At 62.0% G+C, this 10335-nt stretch overlaps 1 protein-coding gene across 4 annotated transcripts in view; it reads left to right on the forward strand.

The window, feature by feature from the left end:
• Positions 1-8703, forward strand: part of CCDC157 (coiled-coil domain containing 157) — a 13792-nt gene extending 5089 nt beyond the window's left edge. For 2 of the 4 annotated variants that reach the window (XM_070065813.1, XM_008274708.4), the window contains 10 exons: positions 1526-1707; positions 1885-2056; positions 2695-3340; positions 3970-4047; positions 4362-4552; positions 5508-5675; positions 5771-5939; positions 6788-6927; positions 8224-8291; positions 8388-8703. In XM_070065813.1, coding sequence (XP_069921914.1) covers positions 1526-1707; positions 1885-2056; positions 2695-3340; positions 3970-4047; positions 4362-4552; positions 5508-5675; positions 5771-5939; positions 6788-6927; positions 8224-8291; positions 8388-8622 — 2049 coding nt within the window. In that variant the 3' untranslated portion in view covers positions 8623-8703. Of the gene's footprint in view, positions 1-1448; positions 1708-1884; positions 2057-2694; positions 3341-3969; positions 4048-4361; positions 4553-5507; positions 5676-5770; positions 5940-6787; positions 6928-8223; positions 8292-8387 lie in introns of all 4 variants that reach the window. The other 2 variants (XM_008274707.4, XM_002721186.5) reach the window with 1 other exon arrangement.
• Positions 8704-10335: the final 1632 nt, after the last annotated feature.

The raw sequence follows: 10335 nt of genomic DNA on the forward strand, positions 1-10335 counted from the left end.
TCCCCAGCTCAGCCCAGGAGGCCAGGCCATACTGCACTGAACTCAAAACACAGTGCATGCTCTCACGGGGAGCTAGACCGACAGTGGAACAGTCACTCCAGTAATGGTTCCTTCTGGTGGCAGTGTGGCTAAAGGACACAATACACACAGTGAGCGTGTGCACCAGGGGACCTCACCCAGCTGGGGGGCCTGGACCACGTCCCTGGAAAGGGACATGTTGGGGGAGACCTCGGGAAGCTGTCCCAGACGAAGTGCAGGGAGGGAGCCCGTCCTGGGTGGTGAGACGCTGAAGAGGCCAGAGCCCCAGGCAGTGTCTGGGCTGGAGAGAGCTCTGAAAGAGCTCTGGCCGGAGTCAGTTGCCCTTTGACCGGGCAGGTGCCACGTACCAAGCAGGCAGTGCCAGGCAGAGGCACGCGGGCAACCGTTCAGTGCTCTGGGGAGATGGCGGGGTCTGGAGCAGAATCACGCAGAGAAGCGTGGCTTCCCAGTGAGGTCTGGGCATGGGCCAAGCCCCAGGGCGCACACAGGGGTGCCCTTTCCTGAGAAGGGGTTGGGGTGGATTCGGTAGGAGAGGTTTCCCCAGCCAGGCCTGGACACGCTGGGGACAAAAGAGGCCATGGACTGAAATAGGTACCAGGCAGCTCCTGCCTTCAGGGAGAGGTGTAGGGCAAGGGGAGGGGGTTTCTTTCTACTGCTTAGGAATCCGTGAAGGCCAAGGAACCCTGGCCTGCAGGGTGGGGAGGGCCGGGGCTCAGTGTGTACACAGCCATGCAGCTCCCGGGATGGGCCTGGACAGTGTCTTGCTTCTCCACCTTCTGAGTCGAGGGCCACGGGCAGTTCCTCTGAATTGCTGTCTTCAGATGTGCACAGGCTCTGGAAGACGCACAGAAGAGCCGGGGCAGCGTGGGAGTCCTGAGGGGTCGCTGGCCAGCGTGGAGCCATCAGATAGCCTTTGGCCTAGATGTCTAGAGCTGGCGTGAATCAGCCTGGGGCAAGCGGGCATGGGGTGCCGCTGGAAGCCACTGCAGTGGCGCAGGCAGGGGATGACACTGACCTGCTGTGGGCCAGCACGCGGCAGCCGTGACTGTGTTTTGCTTGGCCGTGGACCTGTCCAGGGTTGACCCCGGGGAGGGGAGGGTGGCTGGCACGTTCGTGTTCACAGGTAGCCACCCAGCAACCAGCAGGAGCCTGGCGCACCCAGGCTCTTGGGATCTTGGGAGGTGCTTCTGGCAGCCTGGACGGTGGGATAAGGTGGGTTAGAGGGAAGCTGGCACCACCACCCAGAATCAGGTCCTGAAGGGCCGTGTGCCCCAGGGCTGGGAGAACAGACTTCTCCCCAGGGCCTGGGGCAGACCCTCAGGAACCCTGCAGGCCGGGGTTCGCAGACAGTTGCTCGAGCAGCAGCCACAGGGCACTGGCTCACAGGGCTCCCATCCGCCTACCCCCAGGGGCCGTGAGGATGGCACACCTGCTGGGCAGCCAGGCCTGCATGGACAGCCTGCGTAAAGACCTCACCGACCTGCAGGGCGCCATCGTGGACGTGTTCTCCCGTGCTGGGCCAGTGCGCTTCCCCTCCTGGAAGTTCCCTGACCGTGTGGCCTGTGACCTCGACATGGTGGCCCTGCTGGAGCACTATGACCACGTGCCGGGAGACCCTGAATTTACGCAGCTGTCCCATGCTGTGCTGCTGGAGCTGGTCATCGACAGGTGAGGACCTCCCCCGATTGGACCTGGCCCCCCTGGCATGTTTGGAGCTGGCCTGGCCGAGGGTATCCTCAGACTCTCCAAGTCCCCGACGCCTGGGCCAGTTCCCCGGAACTGGTGGCTGCCAGTATTGCAGAGTGAGGGCGGCGGGACCCGAGCCAACTCTGTCTCTACCCACAGGCTCCTGCTGCTGCTTCAGAGCTGCGCCAGTTACCTGGAGAACCTGGGCTTGGAGCAAGTGGTACCTCCCACGCGGGCTGCAGGGCCCTGCATGTCCGTGGGGCTCACGGCCCGACGTTTCTGGAGCAGCCTGCTGAGGCTGGGCGCCCTCTGCCAGCAGACGGCCTCCCAGGTGGGTCGGCCCCACTCTCACCTCATCCCCTGGCTGCAGGCACCCTCACGCCCTGCCCGCCCCCTCGGCACCGCCGTGTGCACGGTACCACGTCCTTCTCTGCCTCCCCATGGCCCACAGGAACAGGGCCCACTCTAGAGCCCGCTCAGTTGAAGCCCAATGGGAAACCACTTATGTTGTAAGGATGTTGGGGGAAAATCCTACCTACCCCGAACCTCAGTTTGTTCATCTGTACAATGGGCTCACTATGATCCCCACTTATTATGTGCTATCCCATAATCCTCTTGGAGGGGAAGACCCACTGCCACCATGATGGTGAAGAAACTAAAGCTGAGAGTGATTACAGGGGCCCAAGAATAGCACAGAGCCCAGTCACCTGTAGCCACTGCTGTCACCGTTGCCCTCCCATCCCCAGGCGTGTGGTCACGTCAGGCCTGGGGCTGGGCAGCAGAGAGCAGGCCTGGACTTGGAAGGTGAGGCAGTGGAGAAGGGGGAGAAGGTTCCATCTTACTCATGTTGGTGGCAGGTGAAACCCGAGGGCCTGAGCGCCGGGTGAGGCTGTCACAGGACATCCCCAGAGCACCGGCCCTGGTCCGTCTCCCTCACTCGATTTCCCTTTTCTTCTACCCTGACCACAGAAAAGGGCAAATCAAGGGGAGGCCCCGACTTCCAAGCCCACAGCCGAGGGCGAGCCGGCCAGGAGCCCCGAATATATGACTGCCAAGTTCAACAAGCCCCCCTCCCCAATGCCAGGCTTAACCCCCACCTGCCAGGAGCCGGAGAGCCTGTCCAGGAGCGCCTCCCTGCAGCGTCCAGCCGGAACCTCCGAAAACACCAAGAGCGTCCACTCCCAGACCATCGAGACAGCCCTGGTGCCCTGTGACGCGTGCACCAGTGTCCAGGGCAGCCTGCAGGAGGTGGGCAAGGTGGTCATCAGCCTGTGTCACAGCCAGAACTTGCCCTCGTCCTTAGGCCACTTCCAGCAGCTGGTGCAGGACAGCATGGGGCTGAGGCCGCTGCCGGCTGCCACCATGGGCCACTGGGCAGCGGAGCAGAGCAAAGACCTGGCACGCATCAGTAAACACGTGGGAGCCCTCACTCAACTTGTTGGCCCGCTCCGGGCTCAGCTGGAGGAGGCCGAGGGGCAGAAGGACAGACTGGGGACGCGAGTGGCCGAGCTGGAGCAGGCTCTGTGGCAGGAGCAAGAGCGGGGGCGGCAGCAGGCGGAGGAGGCCGAGCAGCGCCTGGCCGCATGGGAGGACAACAGGCAGCAACTCCTCGCAGGTCTGTGCCCCTGAAGCCCTGGGTCTCTGCCGCAGCCCTGGCCTGGGCATCTCAGAAGCGAGCCCTGAGACAGGGCTTCAAGGACCAGTGGGTTGTGTGGAGGAGACCTGGGTTGGGGATGGACAAGAGGCAGGCAGGGAAGGCAGTAAAGAAAGGTACGTGTGTGTGTTCAGCTGGGCATTCGGTCCGCAGCCAGAGCTCCGTCCAGCTGGGGAGCACCAGGAAACGGGGTGCGCTGCTCGCCCCAGGCTTGTGCCATCAGAAAGGGGGGGAGCTGGGGTGTGGATCCACGCCTGTCACTCTGGGGAGCTTACTCCCTGGCACCTCCTGGCACTGGAAGTCGGCCAGTACCCATCGATACCTGGCCTCAGAGGCATGGGCAAGTCACTCACGCCCCCCACCTCTGAAGGACACCGAGGCCCACAGAGATGGAGACACCCGGTGGCTAGGCAGGGAGAAGCAGGTGCAGGAGGCCCAGGGCTCCTGGCACCTCCCCAGAGTCTCCTTCCACAAGCTCTGGGGGCCCCTGCACCACGAGGGCTGCCTCCACTCAGCAGGGAGCCCTGGGCATGAAGGCTGCCAGCCGGGCCAGGGGACTCCCTGAAGGGCCTCTCTCTTGGCTGCTGCAGAAACAAGTGACCTAAAGATGAAGGTGGCTGCCCTGGAGGGAGAGCTAAAGCAGCAGCAGGAGTCCACGCAGGCCGTGGGTAAGGAGCCCATCAGATGCCATGTCCCCAGGCCACGTCTCAGCCCCGTGGTGCAGCTGGATCCACATCCTCCAGTTCTGCCCCCTGAGCTCCTAGTGCAGAGAAACTGAACCACGGGAGGGTGGGCGGTGACCTGAGCTGAGTTGCCACCTCCCACCCAGACTACACTTTTCTGCTTTCCAATCCCACCTCAGGCAGGGGCCACTCAATGGCCGAGGACGTGGTCGCAGAGACGTGGTGCGACCCTCCCCTTTAGGGACTCGCACCCCGGGCTCCCTTGCCCCGCCCCCTCCCACACCAGCTCACTCCTGCAGAGGCAAAGGCCCAGCAGATGCTGGAGGAGCGCGAACACAGGGCTGCGGCCGAGAGGCAGGTGCAGCGGCTGGAGGAGCAGGTGCAGCTGCTGGCGGCGCAGCTGGACGGGGCCAGGCAGCAGATCCACTGGGCCAGCACAGAGCTGGATAAGGAGAAGGCGCGCGTGGACAGCATGGTCCGCCACCAGGAGGTGAGGCGAGCCCTGGGCGCCTGCCCCCGGGGGCTGCACGGGGCTGAGGCCTCCCCAGCACACGCCCAGGTTCTAGTTTGACTCCCTTTTTGGAGACTGCCCTAAGCTGGGCCCTGGGAGAAGAGTGACCCAGCGACAGATGCTGCCCAGTGAAGCCCCCTACCTGGTGGGGATGGGCAGGTGTGGCTAGGGAGGCAGGGCAGTGCTGCGGCGGTCCATAGAGGGATGGACACACCTGCTCAGGGGACCCCAGGGCTGCTTCTGGGAAGAGGTGTCCTTTGAGCTGGACGCCAGTGGCTGGTGACAAGGCAGGCATCCTCAGGGTCAGGTGTGGACCCGGTAGAGGGACAGCCTTTCTATCCCTAGCAGGTGTTTTCCAGTGCCCTGCACACAGTCATGGCCGCCACGCCTAGGTGTGTGCTGGGACCCGGACACAGGCCTCCAAGCTCCTTCTCGCTCCCTGCCAGTCGTAGGAAACAGAGACTCTTGTCATCCCTGGTTTATGGATGCAGATGCTGAGGCTCAGTGAGGTTAGGGGAGTTGTCCAGGGCCACACAGCTAGCAAGGGATAGAGCCAACAGGGATCAGAGCAAGCCAGCACTGGCTCTCCCTGCCGTACACTCAGGGGGTGTTGGGAAATGGGGGTTTTGGCGACACGGGCCATGTGGCATTGGGGACCTAAGGAAAAGCAAGCCTGTTTCCCAGGATTCCTATGTGAGTGGAAACTAAGGGGACATGGCCGACCGTCAGCCACCTGCTTTCTGTGGGGTGGGCGCTGCAAGCCAGGGTCCTGGCCTTGGCTCAGTTGGGTGTGCACCTGCCTGCTGTCTTCCTGACACCCGGCATGAGGGGAAGGGTGTGGCAGATGTCATGGATAGCATGGCCTCCCTGGTCCAGCGTGGCTGGGCCTAGCCCCACGGGCCTCACAGCTCCCTGCCTGTCCATTCCTGCTTAGTCCCTGCAGGCCAAACAGCGAGCCCTGCTACAGCAGCTGGACAGCCTGGACCAGGAGCGCGAGGAGCTGCGGGGCAGCCTGGATGAGGCCGAGGTGCAGCGGGCCCAGGCCGAGGAGCAGCTGCAGAGTGACAGGGCGCAGAGCCAGTGCCAGCTCCAGGCCCAGCAGGTGCCAATGGGAGCCTCCGGCCAGCGCAATGCCCGTGGGCCCGCCCCTCGTCTGGGGTATCCTCAGGGCTAGGTTGGAGCCTTCCCCTGTCGCAGGAGCTGCTGCAGAGCCTGCAGCGGGAGAAGCAGGAGCTAGAGCAGACGGCCACAGACCTGCGGCTGACCATCTCGGAGCTGGAGCAGGAGCTGGCAGCGCTGAAGGAGAGGGAGCGGCTGCTGGTGGCCTTTCCGGACCTGCACGGACCCATGGAGTCCCAGATCCAAAGTAGGAGCCCAGGGGTGCGGCCGGGGGTACGCCAGGGCCAGGGCAGGGCAGCCGAGGGCTCTCCTGGCCTGCCGTGAGGTGGGCAGAGCAGGGGCAGCGGCAGCCAGCAGTGTGGCCCCTCCAGAGCTGCCAAGGCCCTGATGGGCTTCCCCTGTTGTCCACTCCTTTGTGGAGATGGGGGTGTGGAAACTCAGAGGAGGCATGGCTGCCCACAATCGAGACCCAGGTATGGCAGCCTGTGCAGTCCTTGCTTGCCTCCCCTTGCTGTCTCCCTAAACCACTCCACGGGGCTGGTCCCCAGGATGCAGCCCCCAGCTGTCTGGCGTCCTAGAACCACCCCCCCACCCTGGCACAGTTTTGCTAGGGACCCATAGTGGACGTCCAGTGACCTGGGTCTCTCCCAGGCCCCCCAGCCCTCCGCAGCCACCAGTGAACCCACTGGGGGAGCTGTCAGGGGGACCTGCAATTTAGGGAGTCACATCGTCACCCTTGAGCACTGCCTGCCCCAAGGGGGAGCAGCCCCCTCTTTTACAAACCAGGAACTGGGAAGCTGGTACGGGCAGCACCAGGCAGTAGGCAGAACACGCACGCTGAACTCTGTGACTCAGGCCTGTGTGACTCTGGACAAGTGCCTTCCTCTCTCTGGCCTGCCAGGCAGGTGGCCCCTGGAGAGGTTCACACGCCAGCTAGCTTGCGAGGGTGCCCAGGAGCTCTCAGATTCTAGAAGGCAGTGGTCACTTTCCCAACAGGCACAGAGGTGGGGAAGTGGAGGGGGGTCTCGCCGTCACCTGCCCTGGGCCTGCCCTCCGAGGCCCCGGTCCACCGGGCACAGGGTCACGTCCTTGTAGGCTCCGGCAACGTCACCGAGGACATGGAGAGACAGGTGCAGGCCAACAGCGTCCGCGTCCGGGTCCTGCAGGAGGAGAACGAGCGGCTGCAGTCGATGCTGTCCAGAATCCACGAGGTGGCCCAGCAGGGGGGCCTCAAGGTGGGCCTGAGAGGCAGGGCTTTTGGGGACTTGGAAGAGGCCCCTACCCAGCAGAGGTCGCACCCTGGGAACCTGTGGAGAGCCCACCTCTGCTCGGGTGGCTTTAGGCCAGGCTTTTTTTTTTTTTTTTTTCGAAGATTTATTTATTTAATTTTAAAGATGTATTTATTTGAAAGGCAGAGGTATAGAGCGAAAACAAAGAGAGGTCTTCCTTCTACTGGTTCATTCCCCAAATGACTGCAATGGCCAGGGCTGAACCAGGAGCCTAGAATTCCACTGGGTCTCCCCATGTGGGTGGTAGGGACTCAAGCACTCGGGCCATCGCCTGCTACTTTCCCAGGCATGTTAACAGGGAACTGCATCAGAAATGAAGCAGCTGGGACTCCAACCGGCACTATTATGGGATGCTGGCGTCACAGGTGGCAACTTCAACTGCTGTGCCACAACACTGGCCATTTATTTATTTGGAAGGCAGAACATCAGAGAGAGAGAGACAGAGACAGAGACAGAGAGGGAGATGAAGAGACAGAGAAAGATCTACCTGCTGGATCACTCCCCCAGTGGCTGCATGGGTGGCCAGAGCCCAAGCACTTGGACCATCTTTCATTACTGTCCCAGGTGTGTTAGAAGGGAGCTAGATTGGAAGTGGAACAGCCAGGACTTGAACAGGCACTTGATGGAGGATGGCAGCATTGTAAGCAGCAGCTTAACCAGTGTTGCCATGGTGCCAGCTCCTAGGCCACGCTTCTGTGAGACATCTTCCCCATTCCAGGAAGGAGTGAGCGGGGCCAGCGTTGGAGTGCACGGGTTAAGCTGTGACACCGGCATCCCATGTGAGGGCCGACTGGCTTCCCGGCTGCTCTGCTTCCAATCCAGCTCCCTGCTAATGCGCCTGAGAAAGCAGCACAAGATGGCCCCAGTGCTTGGGCCCCTGCCATCTGTGTAGGAGACCCAGATGGAGTTCTGGCTTTGGCTTGAAGCAGCCCTGGCTGTTGTGGCCATTTGGGAAGTGAACCAGCAGATGGAAGGTCTCTGTCTCTCTCTGTAATTGCCTTTCAAATAAACGAATAAACCTTTAGAAAAAAGGAAGAGGAAAGGGTGTGAGGTGCTGCTGATCCAGTGTCTTCCAGTTCCAGGCCCCCTGTATCCCTCCCTGCTTTTATTTCAAGTGCAGTCAGGAGCCTTGGCAGGAGGCAGCCCTCCACCGGGCCCTCCCTCGCTTCGCTGGCTGGGACGCTCTCCCCGTGCAGCGGGGAGGAGACTCCTCGGCCTCTCTGAACTTGGCTTTCTTTGCAGCTGATCCCACAGGACCAGCTCCGGTCCTCTCCCAGCAAGGGCTCCCAGGCCCCAAGAGCCTCCCCGGGGTGAGTGCGGCTTTGCGGGAGGCGGGCACACGGGGGAGGGGGAGAATGGTGGCTCCCCTGGCTCACAGAGGACCCTGTGGTCTGTTTCACCCTTAGGCCCATGGGCAGGCGGCACTTCCCTGGCAGAACAGGCAGTCCAGGCAGGCCCCTGCCAGGCCCGGCCCGAGCGTCCCCACCGCAGCAGCCCAGCAAGTCCTCCCTGGAGGAGGGGACCCACTCGGCCATCTGCACCCAGAACCCCATCCGGGCCTTGGCCAGGCTGAGGAGGAGACTCTCACCGGGCCAGAGCCAGGCCAGCTCTGCTCACCAGGCCCAGGAGCGGCCCATGTAGCCTACAACAGGGGTGGGCCTGGAGGACAGGTGGCTGGCAACCCCCGCGATAATAAAAGCCCCAGCCATCTGCCCACCCTGACTTTGGCCTCCTCCCACTGTGGCTGAGCCTGGGACAAGCCCTTTTTTCCCTGTCATGGCCGGGAGCCGTGCAGGTCATTAGCCAGCAGGGCCCTGGCATGGCAGAACCCCAGGAGACCACTGATGGTGAGACAGGCCCTGCCCAGCTACACAGCTGGACCCCTTCACCAGGCCTGCATTTACTGGGCCACCCACCTTGAAGCCCTACCCCCTAGGGTGCCCTGTGACCGGGCACTGGTGCCACTAACTATGCCTGGTGTGCGGCAATCTGGTGTTCCTCCAGGAGCCGCCACCTGCCCTGAGCCACCTCGGGACAGGCTCAGAGACCTTGCTGGGGACTTGTCAAGGTGCACACATGACGTGGAGGCTGCCAGGTAGAGTGGCTCAGTGGACGCAGAAGGCTCGAGGGGCTGTGTGTGGCTAAGTCAGCATGGCAGGCGCTAGCCAACTGCTGCATCTGAGAGGCCAGGATGCCCTCACGGGGCGGGCCAGCCCCTGGGGCTCCCTATGTGAGCTATGGCCAGCCCCCCAGGGGCTCCCTATGTGAGCTAGGCCCCCAGGGGCTCCCTCTGTGAGCTAGGGCCAGTCCCCAGGGGCTCCCTCTGTGAGCTAGGGCCAGTCCCCAGGGGCTCCCTCTGTGAGCTAGGCCCCCCAGGGGGCTCCCTCTGTGGGTTAGGCCCCCAGGGGCAGCTGCCTCAGCCCCTGCCTACCCAGCACCCGTCTGTTGGGTCACAGTTCCGTAGGGCACCTGGGCCCTGTGCTTGGTGTCCTAGATGGCTGACATCAAGGCATCCACGGGATTGCGTTCCTTTCTGATGGTCCCGGGGGAAGCACTCACTCCCAGGTCATCCTGGGGCTGGCAGAGGTCCATGCTCGTGGCTGGAGGACTGGGGTCTGCATTTCTGCCTCCCTTCGGCCCTCCAGCCGGCAGCAGAGAATTCCGCCTGCATCAATTCTCCCCTAGTTGCAGGTCTGCTGTGCCCTGTAACATAACCCAGTGATGGGAGTAAGATCCCTTGGTCACCATTCTAGAGATTCTACGAGGTGTGCTCACGGTGGAGTGGGCTAGGGGGTCTTGGGGGGCAATCCTAGAATTCCAGCTACCACAGGCAGTGGAATCCAAGGTGATTTTTTTTTTAAAAGATTTTATTTGAGAGGCAGAGTTACAGACAGTGAGAAGAAAGGTCTTCCGTCCGCTGGTTCATTTCCCCAAATGGCTGCAGTGGCCAGAGCTGAGCTGAAGCCAGGGGCCAGGAGCTTCTTCTAGTCTCCCACACGAGTGCAGGAGCCCAAGCAGTTGGGCCATCTTCTACTGCTTTTCTAGGCCCTAGCAGAGCGATGGATCAGAAGAGGAGCAGCCGGGACTAGAACCAGTGCCCATATGGGATGCTGGCACCACAGGTGGAGGATTAACCCACTGCGCCAGCCCCCAGCATGATTTTTTAAAATCTTTTTTTTTTTTTTTAAAGATTTTATTTATTTGAGAAGTAGAGTTACAGAGGGATAGATAGAAAGGTCTTCCACCTGCATGTTCACTCCCCAAATGGCCACAACAGCTGGAGCTGGGCCAATCTGAAGCCTGAAGCCAGGAGCCAGGAGCTTCCTCAGGGTCTCCCAGGTGGATGCAGGGGCT

The sequence above is a fragment of the Oryctolagus cuniculus genome, chromosome 21 (genome assembly GCF_964237555.1).
Source record: "Oryctolagus cuniculus chromosome 21, mOryCun1.1, whole genome shotgun sequence".
Taxonomy (NCBI): Eukaryota; Metazoa; Chordata; class Mammalia; order Lagomorpha; family Leporidae; genus Oryctolagus; species Oryctolagus cuniculus.